Source organism: Epinephelus fuscoguttatus, linkage group LG22, assembly GCF_011397635.1.
Source record: "Epinephelus fuscoguttatus linkage group LG22, E.fuscoguttatus.final_Chr_v1".
Lineage (NCBI taxonomy): Eukaryota > Metazoa > Chordata > Actinopteri > Perciformes > Serranidae > Epinephelus > Epinephelus fuscoguttatus.
Window position 1 is genome coordinate 27092499 of NC_064773.1, and position 18842 is coordinate 27111340.

The 18842-nt window shown below is 40.0% G+C and overlaps 1 protein-coding gene across 2 annotated transcripts in view; it reads right to left on the reverse strand.

Annotated features, from left to right (window-relative positions):
* ptprz1b (protein tyrosine phosphatase receptor type Z1b) overlaps positions 1-18842 on the reverse strand; it is a 77499-nt gene that overhangs the window by 26781 nt on the left and 31876 nt on the right. For both annotated transcript variants that reach the window (XM_049567166.1, XM_049567165.1), the window contains exons 3-6: positions 3954-4133; positions 649-800; positions 438-533; positions 249-315 (exon numbers count right to left, since the gene is read on the reverse strand). In XM_049567166.1, coding sequence (XP_049423123.1) covers positions 249-315; positions 438-533; positions 649-800; positions 3954-4133 — 495 coding nt within the window. The remainder of the gene's footprint in view (positions 1-248; positions 316-437; positions 534-648; positions 801-3953; positions 4134-18842) is intronic.

Consider the following 18842-nt stretch of genomic DNA (forward strand, 5'->3'; position numbering starts at 1 on the left):
TCTCAACCCTTCAGGTAAGTGGCACACACAAAACAAACCAAAGCACACACACGTTATTTGACTCGCAAAAGTAGATTTCATAGGGCAACAACGCAGAAATACAAACACTTTAGATATCACAGCTTCTAGAATTCTTACGTTTATGAAACTGGGATGTTATGTATCCAGTTGAGGCAAAATCAGTTGATTTTGACATTCGTTTCCCCAGTGGTGACCCAGATACAGTACAGTATGTAGAAGTGACTTACCAAACCTGCTGACAGTGTTGACGGCTTCTATTACAGGAATGAAGTTCTCGCTGTCTTCCAATCCAATCTGTGGAAAAGAATATGAGCTTCTATTGAAGACAAATATTCACCTTTAATCTAATCACTTTAATTTTTGTTATTTGAAGAGGAACAGGCTGATCTCTAACGCTAGGGCACAAACCAACCTACCTCAAAGAGCACAACTAAGGCAGAGATCCTCCCTCCTTCCCTAATAGCATCATCCAGACTTTGAAAGTCATCTGGATCATAACTGTAGATCTGCATCTGAAAGAGAGCAAGAAACAGGCAGGTTAGCTGAACTCAGGCTTGACTGGTAGACAAATGTGTACACAGTAAATGTATTGATGATAGACAAACAGATGCTGTGTATATATGTTACCTCCAGAGGGTATTTCATCCCGTTCAGGCTGTGTTCAGACCCGTCTGATGTTGCATTGCAGCGCCCCCAGTGGAAGGTGATCCTACCAACACGGAACCTGGAGCTCAGCCCTCCTCCACTGACGAAGAACTCCCCCTCCACACTGATGGACACTAAGACACACACACATTCACTTAGTTTAAACTTTCTATCAACTGCTCTGCAGTAACAGAGCAAAAACGGGAAATGCAAAAAGTTTTACTGAAGACTGTCAGGGTCAAACGTTTCCGACTACAGGCTTAATCAGGAGTACGATTGAGGGCTTTGCTTGACTGACAAGACTTTCTATCCCCAATATTCAGCTGTGGCAGTTGCTGCTTGGCCACCAGGCTCCCAAGCTTTGTCCAAATTTTTAATTTTCTGGCTCTGAGGAACTGGCAAGATGGTGGAAAGTGGTAACTTTAAGCCTCAAAATATTTCATCATTTCTTCAGTGATGGCATGGACGCAAAATCCTTGTTTTTTTACGGTGAAAAGGACACAACAGTTTCTGGCTGCTACAACTTGGATAGCTCATGTGTTCATGTATTGAATGTTGATATCCTGGAGTATTAGCAAAGTATTCTGGCCCTTAACATTCATCACATCAGTAAAAATGAACATAAATATTCCTAATAATAGCAGGGGTTTTTTGGCTACTTTGGAGTAACCAATATATAAACAACCATTTACATATTTTGACCATATAAAGGAAACAGTTAGACCATGGTTCCTCATTTACACATCCAGCAGCTACAAAGCAACATTAGTATTCATTTAGAGTTGTGTTTCTGGCAACCTGACAGATGTAAGTTCAATATTGTCTTTCTTTTGGCTCTGTTTTGGTCTCCACAAACTCCTACAGGGAGTATCTGGCTCTTTGGCAGCCAAATGCTCCACTATGCTCACCAGCTACTAATTAACTGTCTGTTTACTGTCTAATGCTGGACAGGCAGGGTTTGTTTTTAGAGCTTCTTTGATGAAAACTGCCTGTTGTGTCCACCAAAAACAGATGAGAGCACTGAGTCTGAAATGAAACAGCAAAGATGCGTATCACAAAACCAAAACAATGCTGAAAGACACTCCAGGTAAAGGTATGTACAGAATCAGGTGATAATTACCTATGAAATGTTTTTAAATTTTTAGGTTGATAGTGTCTTGTGGGTTTCTACTAGAACATGTTTACATGCCTCATACAGTCTGTGCTGGAACACCTGTATTCACCCTCTGTCTGTGATGCTCCGTTTTGGCGCTGGTCTCTTAAAGCCCCTTCTGAAAAAGCCCAGTTTGCTCTGATTGGTCAGCGTTTGTGGGTCTGCCATATCTTTGAGTCTATCATCACTGCAGCCGGGAAATGACTATAACAGAATACAGCTGTACTTTCTATCATGAAAAACTACCAATAAGAGCTTCTAATCCGAAATCTGTACAACTGGACATGTTCCAGCAGGAATCTGATCCAAAGCTGGGGAGGAATTTACAACACTGGCAACCAAGATTACATGTTTCCCTGACATTAGCATGTAGCTACATTACGTATTGAAGGCTACATAATGCAGACATTTGCAGTAGCATGCCTGGAGCAGATAAGCATATAAAGAAATCTGTCTTGAGCTGACGTTAGCTTGTCTCCATCATATAAAAAAAAACAGTTGGAGACAGAGTATTCAGAGTGGTCTGATGCCTGACGTTTTGCTCGTAGGGATTACTTTTATGCATGTTTACTTTATTATTTATATTTACCAATTCATCATTGTCACATCATATATATGACAGAAAAGAATAAAAAGCATAATCAGTCCCCTTTAATGTAAATTGTGAAACAATCCTTCTTATATCAAAGCTGACAATTTCCCTAAGTCCACTTTACCTCTTCATAATTGCCTCTTGGAGCCACATATGAACTTCAAGTGAGCAATCTCACTGGTCTGTCACGATAATTACTTTTGTTAGATGATATATTGTCCCAGAAATAATTGCAATAAAGAACATAACTGTCATTTTGAGGCCATTTTATAGCCTCAAAGAGTGCAGCTGCAGGCTATCTGTAAGATACACTTTGCTAGGCCTCACACAAGTAGGCGGGGAACAAGAGGAAAAAAGAGGATTTGCTGCACCTGAGTCTTATAATGGTCAGGAAAACTTTATTTAAATTCTGGCATTATGCTGACTAAAATATGGGTGAAATTGTCATGTAAAAACACACACATGTAAACACAATAGGCAATATCAAGGTCAGCAAAAAGATCGAGGTCATGTCCATATATTTCATATGATAAGCCGATAATATAATTATCCTTACAGAATATATTTGTTAAGCACAATATTCTCTGATGCTCGTTTTACTTTGTTAAAGGATAGCTCACGACAGGATGTAACAGAGTTTGGTGAGGCTGTGCAGGTCTCGTGTTTCTCTCTTAATATCATGACAGCCTGCAATATCTGTTTAAATATGCAATTTCCTCTCTGACTGCACAGAGAAAAAGAGATTAATTTTAGGACCATTAACGTATAGGAGGCGCGCACACACACACACACACAGAGCCCAGGCTGTATTGGAAAGATGGTGATGATAGCTCAGACAGCTTCCATTTGTTTAATATCAGGCCAGACATCACTCCACACGCTGCCTTTCCTCTCACTGTCTGTTCACGTCGTCCTCATTTTTCTCCCCTGCTCTGTCTCTCTCTTTCTCTCTGCAAATTTTTTTCTTTTGTTCTTTATTTGTTGCCGCTTTTCTGTTGCTCAGTTTCATCTCTGCCTCTTGACATCGATCTTTCTCCCCATGATCTCTTGGTGCTGCTGTCCCTGTGGTTGCCTCTCTCTCAATTACTTGGTCTCTCTCTCCTCTCTTTCATTGTCTCCTTTTAATCTTCGCTGCTCCTTTCTCTCATTAACCTCTGAGTTGTGAATCCTTCTTTTTTCTGCTTCTGGAAAGTTAAGCTTCTTTCCATATGTAGGGATTAAGATGTTGTGTTTTACAGCACTGGGATAATGTCAGAATCATTTCCATAGACCGAATCTACAACATATGGCACTACATTTTCTTCCTCTGGTTGCTGCTTTAATATGTGCTTGTCTGGGATTGAAAGAAAAAGAAATTGTCATCTTTCAACACAACTGAAACAGCTTGTTGTCATGGCTTCCACAGCTTGAACTGGACGTATAACGTTACAGTTGAGAAAAGGCCAAATAATGTTTAATATTCCTATAGATTTACTTCTCAAAGAACAAAACCAGGCTCTGCAAGAAAGATTAATAAAGAGGACTGGAAAAACATCACTTTACCTGTCTTCCCATCATTGTGGATGGTGCTGGACTCTGCCGTCAGTTTGTTCCAGCCCTCTAACTGTAGATTCTGGTACTGCAGCCTGACTTGGGTAAAGGTCTCGTCAATGTCCACAGGAGACTGCCTAGCACTGTTACAGGCTGGGTACTTCTTACCCCAGTTGCGCTGGCTCAGGACACCTGTACACCAGAAAGAGAAAGAGTGGCTGATAAATGAGGAGGCGAACAAGTTCAGGGTCTGCTGATCTGAAAATGTCAAACTCCCTGAGAGCTTGTTATAAAATCTCATTTTCATCTGCTGTCATCAGAAAATCTGGAAGCTCAGCAGTGTTTGGGCTTGAAATACAGCGTCCTCCTGCTTTGCCTCCAAATGTAGAATTCTGACACTGAGACTTTAAATACAACTTAAATTCAGTCATGATTCATGGATGTCAAAATGCTCCACACAGCATCTTTAATATACATGTAAAATACATTTAGAAGTGTGTATTGCTGTTTAAAAACAGCGGGGCAACTGTTAAAGGAGTACAGCTCTAATGAGGGCAGATGGTCAAACTGTAGGTGAAACATGACTGGTTGGCCTCAGGTCACACTTGATCCTCGTACTCTGAGTGTGAGTGGGCATTGTTAATGCATGAGTGCATGTCTCGTATACTGTGTTGCTTGTGAATTGTTTTTTTTTAAGGGGGGCTTGCACAGCATGAATTCTGGTTAAACTTAGTGATGTGGTGTGTGTGTTTTAACAAGGCTGTGCTTTCCGCATGAATAATGTAACAGAATTCGAACAGCATCAGGACAAGCAGACATTTGCAGGCAAACATGCAACACAAAAAACCCAATCAAAATAGATTAAACAAGAAGCAGAAGTTACATTCTTCTCTTTCTGTGCTCAGAACACTTTCATTTAGCACAAATGCTCCGCTAAATATCACAAGCTCTGCCTCAAAATGATTGTGCATTGTTTATTTATGAGTGCATGTCTGAATCTAGAATTGGTGTTTAAATTTAAAGACGTGCAGCATGTGAGTAAGTATATGTGTGATTTATTCATGACTGCTTGTCACACAATCTGCATTTGTACCTACTCACGTGATGTGCGTATACTCTTATTAATTCATAATTTATTTTTTGGAGCATACACATTCAGTACCTACACATTTTTTTGACATACAGTGTGTGCATGTGCATGTAAAATATTCAGTCATACGTCCAGTCATACACTGAACTGCAGTATATATTTGTGTGCAAGCATGAACAGCTTCTTTGCACGAGTGACTGTGTTCATTTACTGTGCACGCATTAATCTGCTCTCAACATTCGGTAATTTCCTTTAGGTACACTCAAAGAGGTCTCAGGGTAACCCTGCCTTAACTGCATTAATTATGCCAACTAATAATTCTGAGTTAGTCATAGTAGAGAAAAAAATCGAAGTATATTACAGCATAAATATTAGGATACACTACTCCGCAATATGATGAAGAATTTGGTTTGATTTCATGGGGGGAAAAGCTGTGCTCATTGCTTAATATTTGAAGAAACAGTCACTGCATATCATCATAAAAGTTTTATTTTCATGCACAAGGGTCTTCTATCTAACTCAATGTCACATTTGTTTGGATGGAATAAATTCCTAATATCTACTTTATTTGTGCAGAGCAAAGACTCACTGAATACTGGAAATGCATCATTAGCTGTTTCTTATGCAGTGTTTTGTGTGTGTGTGTGTGTGCTTCCCAGTATACAGTTAAGACAATGGGTCTAATGAGGTCAGAGCAGATGGTTTAACTGTAACTGGTCACACATGACTAAACAGGTACTAGCTTTGCATTCCTTGTTGTGTGTGTCATGCGTGTGTGTGAGGGAGAGAGAGAGAGAGAGAGAGAGAGAGAGAGATTGTTTAACCCAAGTTCACCTAAATCAATTACATCTTCGATATATTGCTGCTCGGTTTGGCAGCTACAGTTGGAACTGTAGAGATAGCCTGAGGATGGTGAACATGTCGGGGAGGTTCACTGTTCCTCCCGTAATTCCTCCTGTAATACTGTGGCTTCTAGACACAGTTGGAGTGACATTTCAGTATTCTATCTTGTTAAAAGCCCTAATGACAACCATTAGAGGGTACTCATACAACAATCTTAACCAACCTGTCATGAGTCATGGATTATAGTCCAAACCATGCACATATTAGACACCAGTAGGATTGTTGTTAAGATCGTTTTTCTAAGCCCCCTAGAGATCCAAACAATAATAACAACCACAAAATTATACTACACTGTTACATTAGAACCACAGTAATCTTGTATAATATCTTGGACACAAACAACAGACTACACAGACGCGACAGTGAGGAAGAGACAGCGAAACCAGACGAAATGGTGCTACTCATAAGCAGCTGTTAGCCCAACAGAAAAAAAGGAGACCTGTGTTTCCTGTGAGGAAATGTCTACTGACAGAGAGAACTTCATCAGAAGCATTTGTAACATTTTTCAGCTGTTTGTCAGCTGTCACATTTCCACAGTCACAGACTACAGTACACAGTGGCACTGCCATGTTTACTACAGCCTCCTGTTAATAACAGTGTGTTGAAGTGAACTACAGAGAGCACATCTACGGGCTGTCAATCATGTTGTCTTAAAATGGCATCTTCGACCACTACATGCTTTTTAAAGTTATTTAGTTAGTTGTGAACCCTGGAGTGAGCCAGGCTAGCTGTCTACCCCTGCTTTTGCTTTAATGCTAAGCTAAGCTATTTGACTCCTGGTCCTAATACAACATAATGCATATGCCTAAGATGTGACACTTCACACAGATGGGGCGGATTGGGGTTATTATCTGCTACACAGAGTCATCTTTGTAAAATGTCGTTGCCTGCCAGCTCACCATGTGTGTATTGAATTTTGCCAAGTGATAATTGAGTTGGTTATGCAGGGTTTGGAAGCCTAGGCTGTAGTAACTGGTACTGAATCAATCATCCCGATCATTTTAACAACAGTATGCATTGATGCGATTGATTTATTTTAATGTGAAATGTAAAAACACACTGCTCTGCTTCACACTGCCTCTGATTTTTCTCACAGTTCTAAGTAGTTTTTTGAACGCGTAGAGATAAATAAGAATGATATTATTGCCTTGCAGTTTACAGCTATGTCTGTGACAACATGAATACTTCACACACATCTTCAACCCAGCAGCAACAAAGGTCAATACAATCAGCACACTGTCAAGGTGGACACTCAAGATTAGTGTCACCAATTCAGTATCTGACTAAATGTAACCACTTATGTTCCTGAGTTACATTGTTGAATAATGGCCAGACATGTGTTATATGCAGAACATTATGATGTCACGGAAGTTATGTATGGGATATAAAATGTCACCATCATTTTATTCTATTAAACATTTCTGTGCTATTTTTTTATTATAATCACTGTATGATTCCTGTTTTCTTTATGTTTTGACCTTTAACCACCAAATTCTAATCAGTTTATTGTTGAGTCCAAGTGGATATTTGTGCCAAATTTGAGGATACTCCCTAAACGCTGTCATGAGATATCGCGTTCACAAAAATGAGACAGACAAGGTCACAGTTATCTAATCTGTTCATCGGTGAGTCAAAGTCGACATTTGTGCCATATCTTAAGAAATTCTCTCAAGGTGTTCCTGAGATATTGTGTTGACGAGACTGAGAAAGTCAAAAATCAAAGTGACTTTGACCTTTGACCACCAAAATCTAATCAGTCCATCTCTGACTCAAACTGGACACCCATGCAAATTTGAAAAAATCTTTCAAGGCGTTCTTCAGATATCACGTTGAGGAAAAAGGATATAAGGACAAGCCGGCATAAAAACAATAGACCAGCTGTGTAAAACTAGGGTTGAACCACGAGGTGCCTGTGTGGGCAAATGTGGCTTCTGTGGTTAGTGCCGCAGTTCCATCTTCGTCGCGCCGCATCCATGCTATCTGTATCTGCCATAACTGCGCAGATAACGTCAAGACAATAGAGCTGTTGCTCGACATTTTATTGAAATTATGTTGAAGGTGACTGAAGCTTAATGTTACAATTAAAGATAAAAAACAGAATTGAACATCCTGCCAGTACCACAACTACGTTCCACACTATCTGACCTATATTTTGCATTTTATGAGTGCTATTGTACATGTGAGTGTGTGTGTGTGTGTGTGTGTGCCGGGAGAAATGACAGAGGGTTGTCAATGTGTCAGTGACCACATCTGGCTCCTGCAGCTGCATTCGTCAGCATAATAATATACACACAAATGCACATACCGAGTTACTCTTCTGACATAACGCTACCATGGCAACAAGTAGCTGACAGGTTGGAGAAAGGAATAAAAAAATTTGCCTGAAGCTAAATTTTCCAGTCTTCTTTTAAATCCATAAACACACAAATGCATGCACACCCACTTGCATCCAGTCAAGGAGTAAAAATTAGATGATTAACTATGGAAATTACATTTCATATCTCTGAGTCCCACTTGCTTTTTCGCTGTATTCCCAGAATAAAGTCTGCTGATGCTGCCAGTGTACCTACTGTTGTCAAATCCACACAGGAGACTTTTGAAGCTGAGACTCTGCAATTTTGATGAAAAATTGTAATCAATATTATAATTTATTTCTCTTTGCTTTTGTCCTTTCTCCCCCTCCCCTATCTCTGAGTCTGCATCTAAATGGCAATCAATTAAAAACACACAAAAAAATAAAAGAAAAAGATAGATAACATCACAAACAGTAAAATACAAATTTCAAATTTTGCAAGAAGAAACTGTATTTTGTGTTCAACCATCTGGAATTTAATTTATGCTCCTTAAGAAAGCGACAAGATGAAAATAACCCAATATTACATGATGATGTGTTTTAAAATGTACATTTAATACATTTTGATCTCTGAATTAAAGCTAACATTGCAAAAGACTAAAGAGTAAAGACGCCTGTGAACTTTCTGAAGAAACTTTGTGCTCTACAGCAGCTCACAGAGCAGTCAGCTGTTAAAGTGGTCAAGACAGAAACCATTTACACCTGCTGCTGCTCTTTTTACCACAACACCAAGATCATTTCAGCTCACCCCTCACTCTCGAGGGAGGAGAGGTGAGACGAAAGAGCAGGAGTGCGTGCAGAGGACAAAAGAGAAGAAAGGAGATACAGCAGCCGAGGACACAGGGAAGAGTGCAAAGAGGAGCAGAGGTGATAAAGAAAAGACTGTAGAGAGGAAAGAAGAGGATGAAAAGGAAAGCAAATCGATAAAAAAAATAGGTGTAGGAAACAAGATGGAGAGGACAAAAGAAGACAGAAAAAGGACAGAAAGGAGACACAAGGAGGACAGTGAAAGTGTGTGTGTGTGTGTGTGTGTGTGTGTTTACATGCACTAACGTACGGTACAGATATGCTTCATGCAGGTAGACAAAGAAGTGCATAGACACAAACATGAGTACTGTCTGTTTCTCTTCCTACCCACACTTACACCAATTAAGCTCCCTTGAGTGGCGCACACACACACACACACACACACACACACACACACACAGAAGTAGCTGATTTCACCCTCTGTGAAAAGGTTCTGCACTGCTGAGTGAGCTAACTGTTCAGAAAACATGCCGGATTATTAAATTGAATAATGTGGGGTTTGACTTTTTGGGTGACTGTCTGCTCCTGTTTGCATCACTGCTGGCAAAAATAGCTGAATATGTATCAAATATTAAAAGCAAAAAACGGCTGCTGGTTCAGTTTAACCCCACAGTGGTGCTTTTGAATCTGCATTACTGTCTGGCTGGCAGAATAAACACAGCTGAATAGCTTGACCTCATTTTATGCAGCGAGTGCCCTTCATTCCCTAAAATGGTCTAGATGTGGCAATTTGTGAATTTAGATATATAAGATTAGAACAACAGATAGTTTGCAGCATCCATTACTCTATTATTTTTCATTAATTGATCAATCAATGAATATATAGAACGATAGCAATGCCCAATCCACGGTCCAAAACCCAAAGATGTTCAATTTATAATGACATAAAAAAGATCATGAATCAATTAACCAACATAATGTATCCCTACAGTAGTAATTAGTTTAATCACTGTAAGCACAAATGAGGAGGCCTCTAGCAACCTCTATAATACATCTTTATCTTAGCAGATACATTGATACATCACAACAGGAAAAGCTCACATGTAATTGATTCATTAATTACATGTGTTCAAAATAATATAATATAAATATATATAATTAAATATATATAAAAAAGTTATTTTGGGAGTCACCAGGTCAGATTTGAGAGACTTATGAGTTACTACAGTACGACCTGCTATGCCAGGGTCACATGACCAACTGAGACAGCCGAAGGTGCCAGTAGGCTACTTTATTGGTTATCATGCTAGCTGAGGAGGCCACAAAAGGTGATGAGATCTTTTTGTTTTTGGGAAAAACACAAACATCAGGACTGAGATAGCAATGACCGCAATTCATTTAACGAAAATGGAAAGTGTCTCTGTCTGTCCTTGGATTTGCTCGATATCTGTTCATCCAATAAACTTCCTACTTGAGTAGGTATTGCTAAGGACCCAAGGAAGTGCAAGCTCTTGAAATCTATGGGGTGGGAATTTGTGTTTCCTTAGATAGCAAAGACATGACCCACCGGACTCTGCCTTTCTCTGCTTTGATTGGCTTACCCTGATATTCAAACCCTAAACAATCTCACTCCTCTTGCCCAAACCTAACCAACCAAACTGACAAAGGCAACAAGTACTAGCCAGTCAGAGCAAGAGTAGGGCAAGACATGCCCTCACCATCCTAGGAAACGCAAATTCGCAGGACATCTTTCTCGTGTGTTATGTACACATTGTGTTGCATAATAAAAGGGGGCCCCTATTAACTGTTAGGCTGCTTAACAGCATGCTGAGTACAACTCGCTCTCAGTCGCTCATCCCAGAACGTTCAACAAAAGGTGAAGCAAGGTAAACTGGAGATGTTACATTGTAGTAACCATTTCCGCATCAGCAATCTAACTTTCAGAATATAGGCTTTCATTGCTGGAAATAGCCTGGTCCCATATGGCTAGCTGCTAGCAAATGAGGTGTATACTCTAGCATTACACAACACAACTATGTCATGGCAGGTGTATTACTCACGACCCCAGCACCCAGGCATGTTTTGAACCGGCACTGCGCTGGTTTTACAAATTGTGCTACATACATCTTATTTGTCTGTGTAAGGTTTATTTTCAAAACACTTTGGACAGTACAAACCTGCCCATTCTCTGAACCCTCAATTCTCAGAGGTGGCCTTACTATTAGTGAGAAACTGTTCTGTTTTAGCTGGTGTCATGTGTTTCGATCAGGATCTCAATTTGCAGTAAAATTCTTTGATTACAGCACAACAGAAGCCTGAGTAGAGAAATAAGTATTGTTCCTTTGTGTGAGAGGAGATTCCAGTTCTCCATTCTGCAGAATCAATGTCTATGTATGAATGCATTCATAGGCGCGCGCACACACACACACACACACACACACACACACACACACACACACTCACTAACTGACATAAAGGAGTGAGCCTTGAGCCTGAGGCTGACAAGATCTGAGCTACTAAATGAATCTATTATGAATGGCAGAGAAAGGACTACAACACATGCGCGCCTGCGCACACACATACACGCACGCACATGCACGCACACACGCGCACACACACACACACACACACACACACACACACACACACACACACACACACACACATCACTCATCCAGTGAGATCTACTATGTTAATGATGGACTGCCACACACTTCAGCAGCCGGTGTATCTGACAATCAGACCTGTCAGATTATTCATAAAGCAGAGAGAAAAAATTCAGGGTATGAATCAGAGTCCCCGTATGCTCTTCCTGTGATCTCTGACGACTCCGTCTAGACATGTGAATATGAAAAGGTCTCTGCAGCGAGAGGCGACCGGGACAAGACTCTGCATGAAGTCATGTAGTTAAATATTAAACAATGGCAGGCTTGGCTCTCTGAACTGATTTGCTGTTTATCTAAACGTACACAGTGACGGGTACGTAGAAAATAAAATGGCTCAGAATTGAACTTAAACAAAAAACTTGTGCTTCTTTGTCTTCACCTACTGAGGGTAACCACTGAGATTACTCCTACCAATGAGTACACATTTATTGTTTTCAACCTGTGACTGTCATGGAAGACAGATTACATACCTAAACATGAGCATGCTGTGTGAAGTTTACTAATTTTTGGATACTTAAGACACACAGTTGCCTCTCATGGCTCTGTGTTGGGTGGCCACATTGCAGACATTACAGTCACTGAACTCATTAACCCAGCCACGTACTGAGTGTAGGCGAGGAACAAGGAATGAAAAATGGGGGAAAGAGAGTGCGTGCTTGTGAATAAAGGAGCACACCTCTGCATCATTACCTCATGTCTCCCACAAGGCTCCAGGAGCAGCCACACAGACTGAGCAACAACTGGAGCAGAAGGGAAGCCAGTGTTTGGTGACTAAGAGAGCCATTGAGAACATAGTGGGTGGTGAACACATGCATGTACACAGAAAAAGAGATAACAGACACATGAGATGAGAGAAGACGAGCAGCTAGCTGGTCGAGAGATACTCAGAAAACTGGGATCACGGCTTCTCTTTCTGTCATAGTGAAAAAGCCTCTCCAACAGCTTTTAGACCCTCAGGGGACACTAAACTCCTCTAATCAACATTATGATAATAAAAACAACAAAGACATGATAATGCATACTTAGAAGGATTAAAATTCAGGTTAAGGGCTTTCAACAGATTATCAGTGATAAAGTCTACAATAAATATGTAATAAAACAAACTGCAAAGTACCACTACAGGATGAAGACTGGCTGATATCTGACTTTCAGATGACTACAGCATGGTAATTACCAGCTGATTCGCTAATTTTGTCTGCCTGCTATTTGCTGGGTAGGTAGTATATCATAGGTTTGCCAGCTGAACCAAAGTTCATGAGAGCAGTGAGAATGAACCAAAACGGTAAAGCTGTGGGCCCTAGAGCTGAAACAATGAACTGAAGACCCTAAAAACACTATATATCTAAGGAGAACTGCAGGGTCGGGTGATAATTCTCTGTAGGTTCATAACTACCGTATAAGCAATTCCTTTTACATTAGTCATTCATCCATTGTTGATGTAAAAACATTGATTAGTGTAGCTTCAAAGATACAATTGATAACTTTTATGAAAATAACGTATTTACAGAAACTGTCACTTTATTCTAAAAGAAGTAAACACGACAGATCTAACCAGTCTAATCATGTCTCGCCTCCCCTACTACTACCTGCACTAAAATCAGACGGTCGCATGGCAGCAACAACCAATCAGAGCCGAAGAGTCTCTGTCGCAGCTGTCACTCATGTCAATTGCTCTGTCAACTGTCAAACTAGGCAGCGCTGATCAAACATGAATCAAGATTCTGTAACTGCATTGCCTTTTTCTCATCTCAAATGATTTCAGAAACATATTTCAGTGTCCTGTTTAAAAAATGACAGAAGTAAAATGACAAAGTTGGTCCAGCTCATGGGCTGTGCTCAAGCTCCCTTTTAACTGTATCCAACATGGCAGTCAGGTCACACACGTTCTCATTTTACAACTAAACAGTACACTAAATTATGTTTCTGAAAACATTTGAGATGAGAAATAGGCAATGCAGTAATTTGATCAGTGCTGCCTAGTAGTGTTGCACGGTATACTGGTACCAACAGTAGACCGTGGTACTAAAACACCACGGTAAATATGATACCATAATGTTGGAATACCGTAGTACTACAGTACCTCACGTAACCACTACTGTGGGATAAGTTCAAAGTCCAATCACAAGAGGGTGAGTGTCCATGCACTGTTCAATAACAGCGTGTGCTGGCCACCTGGCGCTCAATATGCTGCTTCAGTGGTTTGTTTTCCAGTGACATGTCAGGTATTAGCTGAGCTATTGAGTATCTTTGAGCAATGAAAGTTATTATTTATTTATTTTTACTTGTAGGCTACATTTGTTAATATAAGCTATGCTACAGTGATTTGTTTTCCACAGAGCTCTAAGGTGCGAGCATTTTACTCGCATTTGCAACTAAAAATAGTTTTGTGCGAGCAAAAGAAATCATTCAGGAGCATGCTGTGCGAGTACAGATTTCAGCCAGCAGCAGAAACAAAAGGCGAATCCTGCCGGTTGTGGGTTGAACGGGGGTCACAGACACAGACAGGAATAAGTAATCCTGTCAAATACGGCAGCCATAGTGCCCCGCAGCGCAAGATAATGGCTTACCAGCAACCGAGAAGCCCGGCTCCAGGTCCAGTAATTTCCTCTTTGTTGGTGTCATGACTGCCCAGAAATACCTGAACAGCCGAGCCACGGCGGCACACAGGTATGTGATGTGTCAGAGGACAAACGAGTTGTTCACATTTCTCTCTTTGTGGCAGGTAACGGTCCACAAACCTCAGCGCACTTAAGGGACTGTTCTTAACTTATCAGAGGAGGAGGGTGGCTGGTAGATTTTTATTTTATTTATTTATTTATTTTATTTTGATCCCCCCATGTTAATCACTTATTGGTGCTGTTTTTGAAGTATGAATAAGTCAATAAGTAATTTATTCCACTGAAATATCATTGATGTATTATAGAAAAGTGATTCATCTTTTTATAAATGACAAAAGGCACATCTGCCTCATTTTTGCCGTGGTATCGTGATACTACTCAGAATCATGATACTTTCACTGGTATCGTACCGTGGGTCCCAATTTTGGTACCGTGACAACACTACTGCCTAGTTTGACAGTTTGACCTCAATTTTAACAGCTGTGTTAGAGACTCCTCAGCCCTGCCTAACTATTTTTGTTCACATATAGTGAGGCCATTACAGCATGCTACAAGGCAATACAGAAAGCAGAGGAGTAAAAAAAGTGATTTATCAGTGCTCTGATAAATCATTTGGTCCCTCTCCCATTTAGACAGATTTCCAGCCGGCCTCAGATGGGTCGGGCCAATCACAACTATGGACATGTTTGCTACAGTAAATGACAACTTGTGGAGCCTTTGACCTTAATGTACAATATATGATGACATTAATTTTAGCTCACGCACCATTGTACCAGGTACACTATGTCAAGCATAAACCTAGCTCAGTAAAGAGGAGCACTGTTGAGGCATTTTCATAAACAACCAAGAAGGCTGCAGCTGATGCTGAACTTTCTGTAGAAGTAGTATTTTCAAATTCTGATGGTAAAAAACGGCGACACTTGTTCAAAGACATATTGATGTTACATGATCACAGCTCATCACTGCACGCTGTAGTCCGTTTACATTTGTCTGTTGCTCATTGCAACTTGAAATGTTTTTTTTTGCTCTGACTGGTTGTAGGTCCATCCAATTCATCCAGATACAGTTTGATTTACAGTCACTGATAACAATGCTTGGAAACTGAAGATGAACTGAGGGGTTCCAGATAAACTTGTATTTGTGACTTGGTCTGGCGATGTCAGGCTAATAGAAAATAGCACTGTGCCAAGAAAAAACAAAACAGGAGGCAGTGTTGGTGGGGGCATATTGCTTTAGGTGCTGCTGAGAAGAAGAAAATTACCAGAAGACCAGCTCGACAACAAAACACTGCTCTGTGGGGTACACTACTATGGGACAGGACTTTATAACTGTGGAAAGCTAGCACAGCATTTTTTTCACGTGTGTATACAATCATGAGATAAACAGAAGAATAATGGTGTTCACATTACAAAGGTATCTACCAGGAATCCGCCCTTGTGTATTTGATTAATACGTGCAGTTTGTTTCTGGATGGTACTGCGTCGTATTGAGTGTTGGAGCCCTTTGCGTTAGCACAGCATCAATGCAGTGGTTTCACTGAAATAAATGAGGTGGCGGAGGGTTTTTTTTTTTCAATGAAGGGCTAATGTTGGTCTGAACACAACCTTATTCTTTTTCCTACAATTTTCCTTTTATTTTTTAAAACACTTAAACATAATGTTTACATACCAACAAATGCTGAATGTAAACTGCTCACAACCGCACACCGAACTGATCCAAAATTTGCCTTGCCACGAGTGTCAGTTTTACATAAAGAATGCTTCTAGGGTTTGATAAGATGTAGCCGTCACACAGCCTCTCATGCTGGTCCTATTAGTCGAATCCTTAATATGATGCACTACTAAAGGGTAGATACATGATGTTTTCTTGGAAACTACTGCTCTGTTTAATCAAGAGTGTGATCAGATTCTTAATGTGAACACAGTCGTCTTTCTAATAAGATAATTTGAAACATGGGGAAATGGTTCAGAGACAAGATATTATGAACATATGTGGACAGGAAGATGTATTCATATTTGAAAACTGTATATGTGTGTGTGTGTGTGTGTGTGTGTGTGTGTGTGTGTGTGTGTGTATTCCCCAGACAAAGCACCAGAAGAGTACTGAAGCCTGTATTGCTCCTGGGTAAGACATAGTTGGATCAAGAAGAGAGAAGACACAGACACAGCGAGGAGAGAGACAGAAACACTGATACAGAGGTGCAGAAAAAAGAGAACAGACAAAAAATACTCAACTTATTCAGAACATTTTGATTCTTTAACATTCTGTTTTTCTGTCTCTGTCACTGGTGCTCCACTGATAGGAAACAATTATGCAGAATCTAATACGACATTTCTGCTGTTCTGATATTTAATATGGATATATATAATGCTGTTTCACTACAATTAAAAAAGCAAGTAGCAGTATCATTATATTATTTCTCTGAGAATTTGTAGTTTTGTTGTGATTTTTGAACAGTATCCTTTGAAAACCGTATTGCATCCCATTGCATTTGCCTGGGAGAGGAAAGTCTGGGTTATCAGAGTGCACAGTTACACACAAACACTTACTGTACATGCACACATACACACGTAACAGATGGGGCCCTGGGGGGTGTCCTCCAGGCAGGAGGATCCCAGGGATCCCTTGGAGACAAAGCAGAGGGGAATGACGAGGACAGCATGGAGGAGGAGGAGGAGCAGGAAAACATACAGTACACAGTACCTGCAGGTTTATTGTTAATACTTTTTAATACCTTTTAAAGCTACCAAGATTTTAATTCAGACAGACCTAAGAACCATAATAAAGAAACAATGCTGGCACAAGCATGAATAATAACAATTACTAACTAAGAATCCCTCTCTGCCATAACTAGAAAGATTATCAGCAAGTATAAAAGTTCTGACACTTTTCTTGTGCTCTGATTGGCTGTAGCTCACCAACAGATCAAGATATTTAGCAAGCTTGATATCTGAGGAGCCAACGCCAATTTGCCTCTAATCTGGGGTTTTTGTCTGGGAGCTCCAAAATTTGTTGGCGAGCAGAAAATTGTGGCTAAAGTTGTGTAGTGTGAACGAAGCATCAGTGATCTGAGTGAAGGTTGAAAGGGCTGTTACTGATAATAGATACTTAAAAAAAATAGATAAATAAAAATGTCAGAGCAGAGACAGGAGAATTGTTTTATATGTTTTTAATCAGCAGTCTACAGTCACCATGCTCCCGCACTCAAACTGTAAACCTTTCCCAGAAAGTTCGCAAATGCTAATTTGGACTTTTGGCTCACATCAACTGTTAAACACAGATAATATGGAACTCAAAATTCTTGAATTTGTATTTCATATGTTGTAGTATGTTGTAAAGCCCTCTAAGGAAAAATTTGATTTGTGATATTGGGCTTTATAAATAAAACTGAATTGAACTGGAATGTCTTAGATGTTCTTTATTAGCATCACACACAAGTTGACTTTATATTTTATGTCTTGAAAGTTTGTTACTACATCCTCAAACTCATTTTGGTCTGTAACAATGATAATCTGTAATTTGAAAAGTTATTATTTTTAGCCCAGCATGGATGACAAACCAGAACTATCTGGCGAGTTGTGTAGGACAACACCTGCACTTACAATTCCTCATAAGGCAAAAAAACTATGCATGAAATTTTATTTTACTTACTTAAACATTTAAACATTTTGATAAAAATCAAACCTAACAACCATGGTTTGTTTGAGGCAAGCTGTTTGAAAAGGTGCATTGTGATTTTTATGTAGCCTAATTTTAAACTTTCCTCCTCTGCCTCGCTTCCTTTCACTTGAGTTCTTTTTCTTCAACTCTCCTCTTGGTCACTCACTCTCTCACTCTCCTGCCCCCTTCTTTCTTTTATTCCCCTTTATTTCCCTTGTCATCCCCCCCCTCCCTACTTCTGACCCAACTAAAAAGCTGTGCACAGTGCCTCACAATGAAGTGCGCTTCTTTCACATGTTAATGCTTTTACTCACGGCTCAGTGCACAGCACAAGACAAGAAACAGAGCCAGTCAGAAAAACAAGATTGCACACACATGCACACATGGCTACTGTTACAGCAATCCAAATGAACTGCCACTGAGCCTCCTTCAGTTGTGATGATGAACTTCAAAACCCAACAGAGAGGAAAATGAGAAGTATAGAGTCAGAAAGAAAGATCAAGACACACAAAGCAAGATTACAAATGGAAGTGAAGAAGACAAGGAGGGGAAAGAAAGGGCGTCTCCATTTCGTTTCCATTGCAGACGGGCTTTTCATCATTCATGACCATTTCAGTGTATCACACTAAAAAACCTATTACACTTTGTCAAACGGAGTGTATGTGCCTGGGAATTGATTGTAAAGATTTGACAGTGGGACAGAAAACAATCTCCAAGATGAAAATGCATGTGCATCTATTGATATTCGTGCTGCTATGACAAATATGAGTAGGAACAAGTCGGATAAACAAAATCTCACGGCTGCACTGGCTGCGTGTGTGTGAATCAAGTTTGAGTCATTGCATCAATACAAGTCCATTAAAA